The following is a 19872-nucleotide window of genomic DNA, read 5'->3' on the forward strand; positions in this document are numbered from 1 at the left end:
TGGTTATTCCGGGTGGGATTTCGGGGCCGTTCCGGGCCCGGGGATTTTGGGGGTTTCGGGGTTTTTGGGGGGTTTGGACCCCGTTGAGCCCCCCCGTACCCCCGGGCAGAGCGGGACAAGGAGAACCGGCACCGCAAGCGCTCCCACAGCCGCTCCCGCAGCCGCGATCGCAAACGCCGCAGCCGCTCCCGGGACCGGCGCAACCGAGACCAGCGCAGCGTCTCCAGGGACCGCCGGCGGCGCCGGTACCGGGGGCGCGGGGAGCTCCGGGAACACCCGGGGAACACCCGGGGAGCACTGGGAACACACCGGGAACACTGGGAACACCTGGGAACACCCTGGGAACACCCTGGGAGCACCGGGAACACCCCGGGAACCCCCCAGGAGCACCGGGAACCCCTGGGAACCCCCCCGGGAGCACCGGGAACACCCGGGAACACCCCGGGAACACCGGGAACCCCTGGGAACACCCCGGGAACACCGGGAACCCCTCGGGACCACCGGGAACCCCCTGGGAACGCCCTGGGACCAGCAGGATTGGGGTGGGACTCCTAAAAATGGGAACGGGATCCCCAGAAATGGGAATGGGACCCTTGAAAATGGGAATGGGACCCCTGAAAATGGGAACGGGACCCCCGAAAATGGGGATGGGACCCCCGAAAATGGGGATGGGACCCCCGAAAATGGGAATGGGACCCCCAAAAATGATAATGGGTGCCTCAGAATGGGGTTGGGGACCCCCAAAAGAAAGCTGGGACCTCCAAAAGTGGGAGTGGGACCCCCAAAATGGGGTTGGGACCCCCAAAAATGGAGTTGGGACCCCCAAAAGTGAGAGTGGGACCCCCAAAATGGGGTTGGGCACCCCCACAAGGGGCGTGGGGACCCCCCTTGGACTCCCCCCGGCCCCTGGGATCCATCAGAGACCCCAAAAACGGGGCTGGGGACCCCCAGACAGGGCCTCGACCCCCCCCCAATGCACCTGGGACCCCCGGAATTGGGGTGGGGACCCCCGGAATTGGGGTGGGGACCCCCGGAAAAGCCCAGGTGTAAAACCCCCTCCCCTCCCCACAGGTCACCCCTGAGCCTTTCGGGCCCCCTGAGGTGAGTCTGGGGGGGCGTTTTGGGGGGTTTTGGGGGTTTTTGGGGGTCTGGGGGTGCAGCCCCCTCCCCAAACCCCCCCTGTGCCCCCTCCCCAGCCGCTCCCCCCGGCACGAGAAGAAGAAGAAAATCCGCAAATATTGGGATGTGCCCCCCCCCGGCTTCGAGCACATCACCCCCATGCAGTACAAGGCCATGCAGGGTGAGACCCCTCCCCAAATCCAGCCGGGACCCCCAGAGCCCTGTGGGACCCCCCCAAACCCCTGTGGGACCACCCCAAACACCTGTGGGACCCCCAGAGCCCTGTGGGACCCCCCAATCCCCCCCAGGACCCCCCAAATCCCCCCCAAACCCCCCCAGGACCCCCCAAACCCCCCCAGGACCCCCCAGGACCCCCCAAATCCCCCTGGGACCCCCCCAAACCCCTGTGGGACCCCCCCCAGACCCCCTGGGACCCCCCAAACCCCTGTGGGACCCCCCCAAACCCCTGTGGGACCCCCCCAAACCCCCTGGGACCCTCCCAAATCCCCTGGGAGCCCCCAAATCCCCCCAGGACCCCCCAAATCCCCCCAGGACCCCCCAAATCCCCCCAAACCCCCCATGGTGACGTCCCTGTCCCCCAGCGGCCGGACAGATCCCGGCCAGGACCCTCCAAATCCCCCCCAGGACCCCCCAGACCCCCCAAATGAACCCCCCCATGACGTCCCTGTCCCCCAGCGGCCGGGCAGATCCTGTCCAGGACCCCCCAAACGCCCCAGGACCCCACAAATCCCCCCCAAATCACCCCCAAATCCCCCAAATCCCCCAAAAGAAGCCCCCATGACGTCCCTGTCCCTCAGCGGTGGGACAGATCCTGGCCAGGACCCCCCAAACCGCCCCAAATCCCCCCCAAATCCCCCCAAATTCCCCCATGGTGACGTCCCTGTCCCCCAGCGGCCGGGCAGATCCCGGCCAGGACCCCCCAGGACCCCCCAGCACCCCCCAGGACCCCCCAAATGAACCCCCCCATGGTGACGTCCCTGTCCCCCAGCGGCCGGACAGATCCTGTCCAGGACCCCCCAAACCCCCCCAAATTCCCCCAAACCCCCCCAAACCCCCCCATGGTGACCATGCCATCCCCCAGCGGCCGGGCAGATCCCGGCCACGGCGCTGTTGCCCACCATGACCCCGGACGGGCTGGCCGTCACCCCCACGCCCGTGCCCGTGGTGGGCAGCCAGATGACGCGGCAGGCGCGGCGCCTCTACGTGGGCAACATCCCCTTCGGCATCACCGAGGTGAGACGGGGGGGACTGGGGGGTCTTTTGGGGTTTTTATGGGGTCATTTGGGGTTTTTAGGGGGTCATTTGGGGTTTTTAGGGGGTTATTTCCATTTTTTATGGGTTATTTCCATTTTTTATGGGTTTTTTTTGGGGTCTTTATGGGGTTATTTGGGGTTTTTAGGGTGTTATTTCCATTTTTTATGGGGTTTTTTTGGGGTCTTTATGGGGTTATTTGGGGGTTTATGGGGTTATTTGGGATTTTTATGGGGTTATTTGGGATTTTTATGGGGTTATTTGGGGTTTTTATGGGGTTATTTGGGGTTTTTGGGGGGTTCTTTGGGGTTTTTATGGGGTTATTTGGGATTTTTATGGGGTTATTTGGGAGTTTTGGGGGTTATTTCGGGTTTTATGGGGTTATTTGGGATTTTTATGGGGTTATTTGGGAGTTTTGGGGGTTATTTCGGTTTTATGGGATTATTTGGGATTTTTATGGGGTTATTTGGGAGTTTTGGGGGGATTGTTTATGGGTTTCAGGGATTATCTGGGGGTTTATGGGGTTATTTGGAATTTGGGGGGTTATTTGGGGTTTTATGGGGTTATCGGGGTTATTTGGGAATTTTACAGGGTTATTTGGGAATTTTACAGGGTTATTTGGGAATTTTATGGGGTCATTTGGGGTTTTTATGGGGTTATTTCCATTTTTTATGGGGTTTTTTTGGGGTCTTTATGGGGTTATTTGGGATTTTTATGGGGTTATTTGGGATTTTTGGGGGATTGTTTGTGGGTTTCAGGGATTATTTGGGTCTTTATGGGGTTATTTGGAATTTTTATGGGGTTATTTGGGGTCTTTATGGGGTTATTTGGGGTCTTTATGGGGTTATTTGGGAGTTTTGGGGCTGGTTTGGGGTTTTTGGGGGATTACTTGGGATTTTTATGGGGTTATTTGGGGTTTTATGGGGTTATTTGGGAGTTTTGGGGAATTTTTTAGGATTTTTATGGGGTTATTTGGGGTCTTTATGGGGTTATTTTGTTTTTTTATGGGGTTATTTGGGGTCTTTATGGGGTTATTTCAATTTTTTATGGGGTTATTTAGGGATTTTGGGGATTATTTGGGGTTTTTTGGGGTTTTTATAGGGTTATTTGGGATTTTGGGGGATTATTTGGGGTTTTTATGGAGGCTTTGGGAGGTGTTTGGGTTTTTTGGGGTTTTTGGGGCGTTTTTTGGGGTTTTTGGGGCATTTCTTGGGGTTTTTGGGGCGTTTTTTGGGGTTTTTACCGATTTCTCAGGGGGTGTTTGGGGTTCTGGGGGTCACAGAGCTCAGGGGGGGTTTTTGGGAGTGGAATTTTTTGATTTTCTGTTTCTTTTCTTAGTTCCTGTTTTTATTTTATTTTATTTTATTTGGCTTTTACTGTTTCTTTCTGTTGTTACATTTTGTACCTATTTTGGGTTTTTTTAAAATCACTTTAATTTATTTTTGTTACATTTCCTTGCACTTTTTTTTATGTTTCTTTTTCTCTCTTTGTGTATTTTTAACCAATGTTTCTGTTTTTCCTGAGTTACTGTTTCTATTCATTTTTATTTCCTTTTTTTTCTCTTTTCTCTCACATTTCACATTTCTTTATTTTTCTTTTTTTTGTTCTTTTTCACCATTTTTTCCCCTTCTCCCCCAACTTCAGGGGAGTCTCCACCATCCCAGAGGGGCCCAAAACCCCCAAAACCTGACCCAAAAATACCCAAAACTCCCATTTTTCCACCCAAAACCTACAAAATTCACTTTTTTTTTGACCCAAAACCCCCCAAATTCCCATTTTTTGACCCCAAACCCTCCAAATTCCCATTTTTAAACCCCAAATTCCCATTTTTCTGACCCAAATTCCCATTTTTCCCCCCAAATTCCCATTTTTTGACCCCAAATTCCCATTTTTGACCCCAAACTCCCATTTTTTGACCCAAATTTCCCATTTTTTCCCCCAAATTCCCATTTTTTCCCCCCAAACCCCCATTTTTTCCCCCCAAATTCCCATTTTTTTTCCCCCCAGCCCCCTGTGTTTCCCCCCCGACCCGAATTTGCCGTTTTTTCCCCCAAATTCCCGTTTTTTCCCCCCAAACTCCCATTTTTTCCCCCAAATTCCCATTTTTCCCCCCAAACCCCCATTTTTCCCCCCTCCCCTGACCCGAATTTGCCGTTTTTTGCCCCCAAACTCCCATTTTTAAACCCCAAATTCCCATTTTTTCCCCCCAAACCCCCATTTTTTCCCGCCCCCGACCCGAATTTGCCGTTTTTTCCCCCAAATTCCCATTTTCCCCCCCCAGCCCCCCGATTTCCCCCTCCCCTGACCCGAATTTGCCGTTTTTTGCCCCAAATTCCCATTTTTTCCCCCCAAACCCCCATTTTTAATCCCCAAATTCCCATTTTTGACCCCAAACTCCCATTTTTGACCCCAAACTCCCATTTTTTGACCCCAAATTCCCATTTTTTCCCCCCAAACCCCCATTTTCCCCCTCCCCTGACCCGAATCTGCCATTTTTCCCCCCAAATTCCCATTTTTTCCCCCCAAACCCCCATTTTTAATCCCCAAATTCCCATTTTTTCCCCCCAAACCCCCATTTTTAATCCCCAAATTCCCATTTTTTCCCCCCAAACCCCCATTTTTAATCCCCATATTCCCATTTTTTCCCCCCAAACCCCCATTTTTTCCCCCAAATTCCCATTTTTCTGACCCATATTCCCATTTTTTGACCCCAAACCCCCATTTTTTCCCCCCAAATTCCCATTTTTCCCCCCAAACCCCCATTTTTCCCCCTCCCCTGACCCGAATCTGCGGTTTTTTGCCCCAGGAGGCGATGATGGATTTCTTCAACGCTCAGATGCGCCTGGGGGGGCTGACCCAGGCCCCCGGGAACCCCGTCCTGGCCGTGCAGATCAACCAGGACAAGAACTTCGCCTTCCTCGAGGTGCCCGCGGCCCTTTTGGGGCAAATTCAGGGGGTTTGGGGCAAATTCGGGGGGTTTGGGGCAAATTCGGGGGGTTTTGGGCAAATTCGGGGGGTTTGGGGCAAATTCAGGGAGTTTGGGGCAAATTCAGGGAGTTTGGGGCAAATTCGGGGGGTTTGGGGCAAATTCAGGGGGTTTGGGGCAAATTCAGGGAGTTTGGGGCAAATTCGGGGGGTTTGGGGCAAATTCGGGGGGTTTTGGGTCAGTGGGGAGCGGGGAGCTGAGCTGGGGGTGCTCAGAGCTGGGATTGGCCAAAAAAACCCAAATTCTGACCCAAAAAACCACAGTTCTGACCCAAAAACCACAAATCTGACACAAAAACCACAATTCTGACCAAAAAACCCCAATTCTGACCCAAAAACCCCAAATTCTGACCCAAAAACCACAATTCTGACCCAAAAATCCCAATTCTCACCCAAAAACCACAGTTCTGACCCAAAAACACAAATTCTGACCCAAAAAACACAAATCAGCCCCAAAGAACCCCAATTCTGACCCAAAAACCCAAATTCTGTCCCAATTCTGCTCCTAAAACCCCAAATCTCACCCAAAAACCCCAAATTCTGACCCAAAACCCCCCAATTCTGACCCAAAAACCACAAATTCTGACCCAAAAAGGTTTTGGGGTTCCCTGAGTGGGATTTGGGGTTTTTGGGGTTCCCTGAGCAGATTTTGGGGTTCCCTGTGTGGATTTTGGGGATTTTGGGGTTCCCTGTGTGGATTTTGGGGTTTTTGGGGCTCCCTGAGCAGATTTTGGGGTTCCCTGAGCGGATTTTGGGGTTCCCTGTTTGGATTTTGGGGTTCCCTGAGCAGATTTTGGGGCTCCCTGTGTGGATTTTGGGGTTCCCTGAGCAGATTTTGGGGTTCCCTGAGCAGATTTTGGGGTTTTTGGGGTTCCCCGTGTGGATTTTGGGGTTCCCTGTGTGGATTTTGGGGTTTTTGGGGTTCCCCGTGTGGATTTTGGGGTTCCCCGTTTGGATTTTGGGGTTTTTGGGGTTCCCTGAGCGGATTTTGGGGTTCCCTGAGCAGATTTTGGGGTTCCCCGTGTGGATTTTGGGGTTTTTCCCGCAGTTCCGCTCGGTGGATGAGACGACGCAGGCGATGGCGTTCGACGGGATCATCTTCCAGGGGCAATCCCTGAAAATCCGCCGGCCCCACGACTACCAACCCCTGCCAGGGATGTCTGAGAACCCCTCGGTTTATGTACCTGGTGAGTGCCCCCAAAACTGCCCCAAATCACCCCAAAATCACCCCAAAAACTGCCCCAAAAACTGCCCCAAATCACCCCAAAATCACCCCAAAATCACCCCAAAAACTGCCCCAAAATCACCCCAAAAACTGCCCCAAAATCACCCCAAAATCACCCCAAAATCACCCCAAAACCTGCCCCAAATCACCCCAAAAACTGCCCCAAAAACTGCCCCAAAATCACCCCAAAATCACCCCAAAATCACCCCAAAAACTGCCCCAAATCACCCCAAAAACTGCCCCAAATCACCCCAAAAACTGCCTCAAAAACTGCCCCAAAATCACCCCAAAAACTGCCAAAAAACTGCCTCAAAAACTGCCCAAAATCACCCCAAAACCTGCCCCAAAACCTGCCCCAAAATCACCCCAAAATCACCCCAAAATCACCCCAAAATCACCCCAAAATCACCCCAACCCCTGCCAGGGATGTCTGAGAACCCCTCGGTTTATGTACCTGGTGAGTGACCCCAAAACTGCCCAAAATCACCCCAAAATCACCCCAAAAACTGCCTCAAAAACTGCCCCAAATCACCCCAAAAACTGCCCCAAAAACTGCCCCAAATCACCCCAAAATCACCCCAAAAACTGCCCCCAAAACTGCCCCAAATCACCCCAAAAACTGCCCCCAAAACTGCCCCAAATCACTCCAAAAACTGCCAAAAAACCTGCCCAAAATCACCCCAAAATCACCCCAAAAACTGCCTCAAAATCACCCCAAAAACTGCCCCAAAATCACCCAAAAACTGCCCCAAAATCACCCCTAAACCAGGGAGACTCCCAAGTCCAGGAGGATTTTGGGGATTTTGGGTTTTTTGGGGGGATCCAGGTGTGATTTGGGGATTTTGGGGGGATTTTGGGTCTTTTTGGGGGATTTTGGGTTTTTTGGGGGGATTTTTGGGTTTTTTGGGGTTTTTGGGGTGATCCAGGTGTGATTTGGGAATTTTGGGGAGGATTTTGGGGGATTTTGGGGTGATCCAGGTGTGATTTGGGGTTTTTTTGGGGATTTTGAGGGATGATCCAGGTGTGATTTGGGGGTTTTTTGGGGGGATTTTGGGTTTTTTTGGGGTGATCCAGGTGTGATTTGGGGTTTTTGGGGTTTTTGGGATGATCCAGGTGTGATTTGGGAATTTCTGGGGTTTTTTGGGGATTTTGAGGGATGATCCAGGTGTGATTTGGGAATTTCTTGGGGTTTTGGGGGTGGTTCCCGGGGGTTTTTTGGGGGGATTTTGGGGTTTTTTGGGGATTTTGGGGTGATCTAGGTGTGATTTGGGAATTTCTGGGGTTTTTTGGGGATTTTGAGGGATGATCCAGGTGTGATTTGGGGATTTCTTGGGGTTTTGGGGGTGGTTCCCGGGGGTTTTTTGGGGGGATTTTGGGGTTTTTTGGGGATTTTGGGGTGATCCAGGTGTGATTTGGAGATTTTTGGGGGGATTTTGGGGTTTTTTGGGGTTTTTGAGGGATGATCCAGGTGTGATTTGGGAATTTTGGCCCCCCCAGGTGTGGTGTCCACGGTGGTCCCGGACTCTGCGCACAAACTCTTCATCGGGGGCCTCCCCAATTACCTGAACGACGACCAGGTGAGGGGGGGAGCCCCAAATCCCAGCATTCCCAAAAAAATCCCGGGAAACCGGCCAGGAGATGGCCCAAAATCCCCCCAAAATATCCCAAAAATATCCCAAAAATATCCCAAAAATATCCCAAAAAATCCCCAAAATATCCCCCAAAAAATCCCCAAAATATCCCAAAAATATCCCAAAAAATCCCCAAAATATCCCCAAAAATTTCCCAAAAATATCCCAAAAATATCCCAAAAATATCCCAAAGATATCCCAAAAAATCCCCAAAAAATCCCCAAAAATATCCCCAAAAATTTCCCAAAAATATCCCAAAAATATTCCCAAAATATCCCCAAAAAAATCCCCAAAAAATCCCAAAAATACCTCAAAAATATCCCAAAAATATCCCAAAAATATCCCAAAAATATCCCCAAAATTATTCCCAAAAAATCCCAAAACTATCCCAAGAATATCCCAAAAATATCCCAAAATATCCCAAAAATATCCCAAAATTATTCCCAAAAAACCGCAAAAATATCCCAAAATATCCCCAAAAAATCCCCAAAAAATCCCCAAATTATTCCCAAAAAAATCCCAAGAATATCCCAAAAAACCCCAAGAATATCCCAAAAATCCCAAAAAATCCCAAAAGTCCTCCCCAGGGTGGGACTGGGGGAGGGGGGGGTTCCCCCATTCCAGAGGGGATTCCCGGATCCCCCTGGAATTCCTGAATCCCTTGGGGGAATTCCCGAATCCCCCCGGAATTCCCGGATCCCTCTGGAATTCTTGGATCCCTCTGGAATTCCTGGATCCCTTGGGGGAATTCCTGAATCCCCTGGAATTCCTGAATCCCCCCTGAAATTCCTGAATCCCCCCGGAATTCCCGGATCCCTCTGGAATTCCCGGATCCCTGGGCAGTTCCCAAATCCCTCGGGGGAATTCCTGAATCCCTCAGAATTCCGGAATCCCGATGGAATTCCCGGATCCCTTGGGGGAATTCCCAAATCCCAAGGGAACCCCAGATCCCTTGGAATTCCTGAATCCCTTGGGGAATTCCTGGATCCCTTTGGAATTCTCGAATCCCTTGGGGGAATTCCTGGATCCCCTGAAATTCCTGAATTCCCGATGAAATTCCCGAATCCCTTGGGGGAATTCCCGAATTTCCTCCTGGAATTCCCGGATCCCTCTGGAATTCCCGGATCCCCCTGGAATTCCCGGATCCCTCTGGAATTCCCGGATGGATCCCTCTGGAGTTCCCGGATCCCCCCGGAATTCCCGGATCCCTCTGGAATTCCCGGATCCCCCTGGAATTCCCGGATCCCCCTGGAATTCCTGGATCCCTTGGGGAAATTCCCGAATCCCCCGGAGTTCCCGAATCCCTTGGGGGAATTCCTGGATCCCCTGAAATTCCTGAATTCCCGATGGAATTCCTGAATCCTTTGGGGGAATTCCCGAATTCCCAATGAAATTCCTGGATGGATCCCTCTGGAATTCCGGCATTCCCGGATCCCTCTGGAATTCCCGGATCCCTCTGGAATTCCCGGATCCCCTGGAGTTCCTGAATTCCCTCTGGAATTCCCGGATCCCCCGTTATTCCCGGCTGTTTTCCCGCCGTGTCCCGCAGGTGAAGGAGCTGCTGACGTCCTTCGGGCCGCTCAAGGCCTTTAACCTGGTCAAGGACAGCGCCACCGGGCTCAGCAAGGGCTACGCCTTCTGTGAGTACGTGGACATCAACGTCACCGACCAGGTACGGACAGGGACACACCTGGGGACACCTGGGGACACCTGAGACACCTGGGGACACCTGGGGACACCTGAGACACACCTGGGGACACCTGGGGACACACCTGGGGACACACCTGGGGACACCTGGGGACACCTGGGGACACCTGGGGACACCTGGGGACACACCTGGGGACACCTGGGGACACCTGGGGACACCAAAATACACCTGGGGACACCTGGGGGGCATGGAAATATACCTGAGATACACCTGAGACACACCTGGGGACACCTGAGACACCTGGGGACACCTGGGGACACCTGGGGAACCCCAAAACACACCTGACATACACCTGAGATACACCTGGGGGGCATGGAATACACCTGGGGACACCTGGGGGGCGGGAAAATACACCTGGGGACACCTGAGACACACCTGGGGGGCGTGGAATACACCTGGGGACACCTGGGGACACCTGGGGGGCGTGGAAATACACCTGGGGACCAAAAACTACAGCTGAGATACACCTGGGGGGCAGGAAAATACACCTGGGGACACCTGAGATACACCTGGGGACACCTGGGGAACCCCAAAACACACCTGAGATACACCTGGGGGGTGGGAAAATACACCTGGGGACACCAAAATACACCTGAGATACACCTGGGGGGTGGGAAAATACACCTGGGGACACCAAAATACACCTGAGATACACCTGGGGACACCTGGGGACACCTGAGACACCTGGGGACACCTGGGGACACCTGAGACACCTGGGGACACCCCAAAACACACCTGGGGGGCACAAAACACACCTGGGGACACCTGGAGACACCTGGGGATACCCCAAAACCCCTCTGGGGGAATTGCAGGGGGTCCCTGATCCCCCCCTGATTTGGGTCTGGGGTCCCCCTGAATTGGGTCTGGGGTCCCTGATCTGGGTCTGGGGTCCCCCCTGATTGAATTGGGTCTGGGGTCCCCCCTGAATTGGGTCTGGGGTCCCTGAATTGGGTCTGGGGTCCCCCTGATTTGGGTCTGGGGTCCCCCCTGATTGAATTGGGTCTGGGGTCCCCCTGATTTGGGTCTGGGGTCCCTGAATTGGGTCTGGGGTCCCTGAATTGGGTCTGGGGTCCCTGATCTCCCCTGGTTTGGGTCTGGGGTCCCTGATTTGGATCTGGGGTCCCTGAATTGGGTCTGGGGTCCCCCCTGATTGAATTGGGTCTGGGGTCCCCCCTGATTGAATTGGGTCTGGGGTCCCCCCTGATTGAATTGGGTCTGGGGTCCCTGAATTGGGTCTGGGGTCCCTGATTTGGGTCTGGGGTCCCCCTGAATTGGGTCTGGGGTCCCCCCTGATTGAATTGGGTCTGGGGTCCCCCTGAATTGGGTCTGGGGTCCCCCTGATTGAATTGGGTCTGGGGTCCCCAGGCCATCGCGGGGCTCAATGGGATGCAGCTCGGGGACAAGAAGCTGCTGGTGCAGCGAGCGAGCGTCGGCGCCAAGAACGCCACCCTGGTGAGACCCCTCCCCTAATTAATTATCACCCTGAGACCCCTGCCCTAATTAATGTCATTGAGACCCCTCCCCTAATTAATTATCACTCTGATTACCCCTGAGACCCCTCCCCTAATTAATATCCCTGAGACCCCTCCCCTAATTAATGTCATTGAGACCCCTCCCCAAATTAATGTCATTGAGACCCCTCCCCTAATTAATTATCACCCTGAGACCCCTCCCCTAATTAATTACTGTCCCTGAGACCCCTCCCCTAATTAATGTCATTGAGACCCCTCCCCTAATTACTGTCCTTGAGACCCCTCCCCTAATTAATGTCATTGAGACCCCTCCCCTAATTACCCTGGTGAGACCCCTCCCCAAATTACTGTCCCTGAGACCCCTCCCCTAATTAATTATCACCCTGAGACCCCTCCCCTAATTAATGTCATTGAGACCCCTCCCCTAATTATCACCCTGAGACCCCTCCCCTAATTAATGTCATTGAGACCCCTCCCCTAATTACCCTGAGACCCCTGAGACCCTGGTGAGACCCCTCCCCAAATTATCACCGAGACCCCTCCCCAAATCCCCCAGGGACCCCCGCAGGGGAGAATCGGGGGGGATTTGGGGATTTTGGGGAGGGGGTTTTGGGGGAATTTTAGGGGGGATTTTGGGGGGAATTTGGATAATTTTGGGGTTTTTTTGGGGAGGGGGTTTGGGGACAGTTTTTGGGAATTTCCCGCAGGGAATTCGGGGCTGTTTTTGGGGGGAATTGTGATGATTTTGGGGTTTTTTTGGGGACAGTTTTTGGGAATTTCCTGCAGGGAATTCGGGGCTGTTTTTGGGGGGAATTGTGATGATTTTGGGGTTTTTTTGGGGACAGTTTTTGGGAATTTCCTGCAGGGAATTCGGGGCCGTTTTTGGGGGGAATTGGGATGATTTTGGGGTTTTTTTGGGGACAGTTTTTGGGAATTTCCTGCAGGGAATTCGGGGCCGTTTTTGGGGGGAATTGGGATGATTTTGGGGTTTTTTTGGGGACAGTTTTTGGGAATTTCCTGCAGGGAATTCGGGGCCGTTTTTGGGGGGAATTGTGATGATTTTGGGGTTTTTTTTGGGGACAGTTTTCGGGAATTTCCTGCAGGGAATTCGGGGCCGTTTTTGGGGGGAATTGTGATCATTTTGGGGTTTTTTTTGGGGACAGTTTTTGGGGTGCCTGCAGGGAATTCGGGGCCGTTTTTGGGGGGAATTGTGATGATTTTGGGGTTTTTTTGGGGACAGTTTTTGGGAATTTCCTGCAGGGAATTTGGGGCCGTTTTTGGGGGGAATTGTGATGATTTTGGGGTTTTTTTGGGGACAGTTTTTGGGGTGCCTGCAGGGAATTCGGGGCCGGGTTTGGGGGTCCCTGGGGTTGTTTTTTGGGGGGTCCTGGGGGGGAGGAGCCTTTGGGGGGAGCCTCACCCGTGGGAGGGGTCCTGACCCCGGGGGTTTCTTTATTTTCTGTTTTTTATCATTTATTTTTTTCTTTCAAATTCCTTGATTTTCTTCTTTTCCTGGGTTTTTTAAATTTTTTTTGTGTCTTTTTTTTTCCCCCATTTTCCCCCATTTTCCACATTTCCCATTTCCCATCTCCCCACGTCCCCCCATCTCCATCCCCCCATTTCCATCTCCCCACACTCCCATTTCCACCTCCCCCCATCTCCATCTTCCCGTTTCCATCTCCCCACACTCCCCATCTCCCCACATCTCCCCCCATTTCCATCTCCCCACACCCCCATTTCCATCTCCCCCCATCTCCCCCCATTTCCATCTCCCCACCTCCCCCCATCTCCATCTCCCCATTTCCATCTCCCCGTTCCTCCCCATTTCCATCTCCCCCCATCTCCCCCCATTCCCATCTCCCCCATTTCCCCCATCTCCATCCCCCCATTCCCATCTCCCCACACTCCCCATCTCCCCGCATCTCCCCATCTCCATCTCCCCCCATCTCCCCATCTCCATCTCCCCATTCCTTCCCATCTCCTCCATCTCCCCCCACCCCATTTCCATCTCCCCCCACCCCATTTCCATCTCCCCGTCTCCATCTCCCCATTCCTCCCCATCTCCTCCATCTGCCCCCATCTCCTCCATCTCCCCCATCTCCTCATCTCCCATTTCCATCTCCCCCCATCTCCCCCCATCTCCATCTCCTCCATCTCCATCTCCCCATTCCTCCCCATCTCCTCCATCTCCCCCATCTCCCCATTTCCCATTTCCATCTCCCCCCTTTTCCCCCCATTTCCATCTCCCCCATCTCCATCTCCCCATTCACCCCCATCTCCCCCCATCTCCCCACATCTCCTCCCTACCCCAAATCTCCATCTCTCCCCATCTCCATCTCCCCATCTCCCCTCTCCCCATTCCCATCTCCTCCATCTCCCCCATCTCCATTCCCCCATTTCCATCTCCCCATCCCCGTTCCCCTCTCCCCATCTCCCCTCTCCCCATCTCCCCCATCTCCATCTCCCCTCTCTCCATCTCCCCCCATCTCCATCTCCCCCAATCTCCATCTCCCCTCTCTCCATCTCCCCATCTCCATCTCCCCATCTCCATCTCTCCCCTCTCCCTCTCCCATCTCTCCCCTCTCCCCCCCTCTTCCCACATCTCCTCCATACCCCAATCTCCATCTCCCCCCAATCTCCATCTCCCCATTTCCATCTCTCCCCTCTCCCTCTCCCATCTCTCCCCTCTCCCCCCATCTCCCCACATCTCCTCCATACCCCAATCTCCATCTCCCCCAATCTCCATCTCCCCATTTCCCATTTCCCATCTCCATCTCTCCCCTCTCCCTCTCCCATCTCTCCCCTCTCCCTCTCCCCATCTCCCCCCATCTCCCCACATCTCCTCCATACCCCGATCTCCATCTCCCCATCTCCATCTCTCCCCTCTCCCTCTCCCCCATTCCCCCATTCCCATTTCCCCCTCTCCCCCCATCTCCCCCCATCTCCTCCATACCCCCATTTCCATCTCCCCATTTCCATCTCCCCCCATTTCCATCCCCCCTCTCCCATCTCTCCCCTCTCCGCTCTCCCCTCAGAGCACGATCAACCAGACGCCGGTGACGCTGCAGGTGCCGGGTCTGATGAGCTCTCAGGTGCAGATGGGCGGTCACCCCACGGAGGTGCTGTGCCTGCTCAACATGGTGCTGCCCGAGGAGCTGCTGGACGACGAGGAGTACGAGGAGATCGTGGAGGACGTGCGCGACGAGTGCGGCAAGTACGGCACCGTCAAATCCATCGAGATCCCGCGGCCCGTGGACGGCGTCGAGGTGCCGGGCTGTGGGAAGGTGAGATACAGGGTTACCTGTGCCCAGGTGGGGTTACCTGTGTGCCCAGGTGTGCAGATACAGGGTTACCTGTGTGCCCAGGTGTGCCCAGGTGTGCTGGGAATGGGGCTGGGAGGGTGGGGATGGAACAAATCCATCGAGATCCCGCGGCCCGTGGACGGCGTCGAGGTGCCGGGGTGCGGGAAGGTGAGATGTGTGAGATATGGACTCACCTGTGTGCCCAGGTGTGCCCAGGTGTGCTGGGAATGGGGTGGGAATGGAACAAATCCATCGAGATCCCGCGGCCCGTGGACGGCGTCGAGGTGCCGGGGTGCGGGAAGGTGAGATACAGGGTTACCTGTGCCCAGGTGGGGTTACCTGTGTGCCCAGGTGTGCCCAGGTGTGCTGGGAATGGGGTGGGAATGGGGTGGGGATGGAACAAATCCATCGAGATCCCGTGGCCCGTGGACGGCGTCGAGGTGCCGGGGTGTGGAAAGGTGAGATGTGTGAGATATGGACTCACCTGTGTGCCCAGGTGTGCTGGGAATGGGGCTGGGAGGGTGCAGAAAGGTCAAATCCATCGAGATCCCGCGGCCCGTGGACGGCGTCGAGGTGCCGGGGTGTGGGAAGGTGAGAACTGTGAGATGTGAGGTTACCTGTGTGCTCAGGTGTGCAGTTATGGGGTTACCTGTGTGCCCAGGTGTCCCCAGGTGTGCTCAGGTGTGCTCAGGTGTGCAGATATGGGGTTACCTGTGTGCCCAGGTGTGCTCAGGATGTTCCCAGATGTTCCCAGGTGTGCCCCAGGTGTCCCCAGGTGTCCCCAGGTGTCCCCAGATGTTCCCAGATGTTCCCAGGTGTGTCCCAGGTGTCCCCAGATGTCCCCAGGTGTCCCCAGGTGTCCCCAGGTGTGCCTGGAACAGCCCAGGGAAGGCGACAGGAGCGGACAAAGGCGTCACCAGAGTGCCCAGGACCCCCTGAATCCTCCCAAACTCCCCCAAAATGACCCAAATTTTAATTTTTTTATAGATTTTTGTGGAGTTCACCTCGGTGTTCGACTGCCAGAAGGCTCTGGGGGTTCACCCTGTGCCTGTGTCCCATCCCAGTGACCCCAAACCCCTGAAATGACCCAAAATGACCCAAATTTTAATTTTTTTATAGATTTTTGTGGAGTTCACCTCGGTGTTCGACTGCCAGAAGGCTCTGGGGGTTCACCCATGCCCCGAATCCCCCTGAAATGACCCCAAACCCCCTGAAATGACCCCAAACCCCCTGAAATGACCCCAAACCCCAGGAAATGACCCAAAATTTGATTTATTTTTACAGATTTTCGTGGAATTCACCTCGGTGTTCGACTGCCAGAAGGCTCTGGGGGTTCACCCATGCCCCAAACCCCCCGAAATGACCCCAAACCCCAGGAAATGACCCAAACTCCCCCAAAATGACCCAAATTTTGATTTTTTTCACAGATTTTTGTGGAATTCACCTCGGTGTTCGACTGCCAGAAGGCTCTGGGGGTTCACCCTGTGCCTGTGCCCCATCCCAATGACCCCAAACCCCAGGAAATGACCCCAAACCCCCCAAACTCCCCCAAAATGACCCAAATTTGATTTATTTTTATAGATTTTCGTGGAATTCACCTCGGTGTTTGACTGCCAGAAGGCTCTGGGGGTTCACCCTGTGCCATCCCAATGACCCCAAACCCCCCTGAAATGACCCCAAACCCCAGGAAATGACCCCAAACCCCAGAAATGACCCCAAACCCCAGGAAATGACCCAAATTCGTGGTTTTTATCCCCAGATTTTCGTGGAATTCACCTCGGTGTTCGACTGCCAGAAGGCTCTGGGGGTTCACCCTGTGCCATCCCAATGACCCCAAACCCCCCGAAATGACCCCAAACCCCCCAAACTCCCCCAAAATGACCCAAAATTTTAATTTTTTCACAGATTTTTGTGGAGTTCACCTCGGTGTTCGACTGCCAGAAGGCTCTGGGGGTTCACCCATGCCCCGAATTCCCCTGAAATGACCCCAAACCCCAGGAAATGCCAGGAAATGACCCAAACTCCCCCAAAATGACCCAAAATTTGATTTATTTTTATAGATTTTTGTGGAATTCACCTCGGTGTTCGACTGCCAGAAGGCTCTGGGGGTTCACCCATGTCCCGAATCCCCCTGAAATGACCCCAAACCCCAGGAAATGACCCCAAACCCCAGAAATGACCCCAAACCCCCTGAAATGACCCAAATTCGTGGTTTTTATCCCCAGATTTTCGTGGAATTCACCTCGGTGTTCGACTGCCAGAAGGCTCTGGGGGTTCACCCATGCCCCGAATCCCCCTGAAATGACCCCAAACCCCCTGAAATGACCCAAAATGACCCAAATTTTGATTTTTTTAACAGATTTTCGTGGAATTCACCTCGGTGTTCGACTGCCAGAAGGCTCTGGGGATTCACCCTGTGCCATCCCAATGACCCCAAACCCCCTGAAATGACCCCAAACCCCAGGAAATGACCCAAAATGACCCAAATTTGTGTTTATTTTATAGATTTTTGTGGAGTTCACCTCGGTGTTCGACTGCCAGAAGGCTCTGGGGGTTCACCCTGTGCCTGAGTCCCATCCCAGTGACCCCAAACCCCCCTGAAATGACCCCAAACCCCAGGAAATGCCAGGAAATGACCCCAAACCCCAGAAATGACCCAAATTCGTGGTTTTTATCCCCAGATTTTTGTGGAATTCACCTCGGTGTTCGACTGCCAGAAGGCTCTGGGGGTTCACCCATGCCCCGAATCCCCCTGAAATGACCCCAAACCCCCTGAAATGACCCCAAACCCCCTGAAATGACCCCAAACCCCAGGAAATGACCCAAAATTTGATTTATTTTTACAGATTTTTGTGGAATTCACCTCGGTGTTCGACTGCCAGAAGGCTCTGGGGGTTCACCCATGCCCCAAACCCCCCGAAATGACCCCAAACCCCAGGAAATGACCCAAACTCCCCCAAAATGACCCAAATTTTGATTTTTTTCACAGATTTTTGTGGAATTCACCTCGGTGTTCGACTGCCAGAAGGCTCTGGGGGTTCACCCTGTGCCTGTGCCCCATCCCAATGACCCCAAACCCCAGGAAATGACCCCAAACCCCCCAAACTCCCCCAAAATGACCCAAATTTGATTTATTTTTATAGATTTTCGTGGAATTCACCTCGGTGTTTGACTGCCAGAAGGCTCTGGGGGTTCACCCTGTGCCATCCCAATGACCCCAAACCCCCCTGAAATGACCCCAAACCCCAGGAAATGACCCCAAACCCCAGAAATGACCCCAAACCCCAGGAAATGACCCAAATTCGTGGTTTTTATCCCCAGATTTTCGTGGAATTCACCTCGGTGTTCGACTGCCAGAAGGCTCTGGGGGTTCACCCTGTGCCATCCCAATGACCCCAAACCCCCCGAAATGACCCCAAACCCCCCAAACTCCCCCAAAATGACCCAAAATTTTAATTTTTTCACAGATTTTTGTGGAGTTCACCTCGGTGTTCGACTGCCAGAAGGCTCTGGGGGTTCACCCATGCCCCGAATTCCCCTGAAATGACCCCAAACCCCAGGAAATGCCAGGAAATGACCCAAACTCCCCCAAAATGACCCAAAATTTGATTTATTTTTATAGATTTTTGTGGAATTCACCTCGGTGTTCGACTGCCAGAAGGCTCTGGGGGTTCACCCATGTCCCGAATCCCCCTGAAATGACCCCAAACCCCAGGAAATGACCCCAAACCCCAGAAATGACCCCAAACCCCCTGAAATGACCCAAATTCGTGGTTTTTATCCCCAGATTTTCGTGGAATTCACCTCGGTGTTCGACTGCCAGAAGGCTCTGGGGATTCACCCTGTGCCATCCCAATGACCCCAAACCCCCTGAAATGACCCCAAACCCCAGGAAATGACCCAAAATGACCCAAATTTGTGTTTATTTTATAGATTTTTGTGGAGTTCACCTCGGTGTTCGACTGCCAGAAGGCTCTGGGGGTTCACCCTGTGCCTGAGTCCCATCCCAGTGACCCCAAACCCCCCTGAAATGACCCCAAACCCCAGGAAATGCCAGGAAATGACCCCAAACCCCAGAAATGACCCAAATTCGTGGTTTTTATCCCCAGATTTTTGTGGAATTCACCTCGGTGTTCGACTGCCAGAAGGCTCTGGGGGTTCACCCATGCCCCGAATCCCCCTGAAATGACCCCAAACCCCAGGAAATGCCAGGAAATGACCCAAAATTTTAATTTTTTTACAGATTTTTGTGGAATTCACCTCGGTGTTCGACTGCCAGAAGGCTCTGGGGGTTCCCCCATGCCCCGAATCCCCCTGAAATGACCCCAAACCCCCTGAAATGACCCCAAACCCCCTGAAATGACCCAAAATGACCCAAATTTGTGTTTATTTTATAGATTTTTGTGGAATTCACCTCGGTGTTCGACTGCCAGAAGGCCATGCAGGGCCTGACCGGCCGCAAGTTCGCCAACCGCGTGGTGGTCACCAAGTTCTGCGACCCCGACTCGTATCACCGCCGCGACTTCTGGTAGCCCCGGGGGTCCCCAGAGCCCCCAAAAACCCCCAAAACCCCCCCAAAAAAACCCCCCCCAAACCCCCTCCCCCCGCTGGGTTCTCGTTGTAGCCGCCCCTCCCCCCCCCTCCCCTCCCCCACCCCGGTTTGGTATTGAGGAGAAGGGGGAGCCCCTCCCCCACCCCCCCAGGACCCCCCCCCCAAATTAAAATAAAGGAGAAGGGGGAGGGGCAGCGCCCCCCCCCTCCCCCCCCCCCCCCCCGAGCCCCCCCCTGAGCCCCCAGCCCCAATTAAATGATTTTTCCAGTTTTTGGTGTTTTTGTGGAGTTTTGTGTTTTGGGGAGGGGGGGGGGGTGGGGGGAGGGGAGTCCTGGGATTGGGGATAAATTCACCAGGTTTGGGTAAAAAAATCACTCAGATTTTGGGGATAAATCACCCAGATTTGGGTAAAAAATCACTCAGATTTTGGGGATAAATCCCCCAGGTTTGGGTAAAAAAATCCCCCAGGTTTGGGTAAAAGAAATCACCCAGGTTTGGGTAAAAAATCACTCAGATTTTGGGGATAAATCCACCAGGTTTGGGTAAAAAATCACTCAGATTTTGGGGATAAATCACCCAGGTTTGGGTCAAAAATCACTCAGATTT

The 19872-nt window shown here is 53.5% G+C and overlaps 1 protein-coding gene across 1 annotated transcript; it reads left to right on the forward strand.

Moving 5' to 3' along the window:
- Nucleotides 1–90: 90 nt before the first annotated feature.
- Nucleotides 91–19314, forward strand: LOC131589780 (splicing factor U2AF 65 kDa subunit; the record flags this gene model as incomplete). The annotated part of the gene is made up of 11 exons (XM_058859556.1): nt 91–245; nt 1072–1101; nt 1197–1300; nt 2222–2373; nt 5198–5314; nt 6425–6563; nt 8099–8178; nt 9782–9904; nt 11306–11392; nt 14448–14696; nt 19112–19314. Coding segments are annotated over 11 exons (1371 nt in total), but the record flags the coding sequence as incomplete, so codon positions are not given.
- Nucleotides 19315–19872: the final 558 nt, after the last annotated feature.

This window comes from Poecile atricapillus, chromosome 30 (assembly GCF_030490865.1).
Source record: "Poecile atricapillus isolate bPoeAtr1 chromosome 30, bPoeAtr1.hap1, whole genome shotgun sequence".
Taxonomy (NCBI): domain Eukaryota; kingdom Metazoa; phylum Chordata; class Aves; order Passeriformes; family Paridae; genus Poecile; species Poecile atricapillus.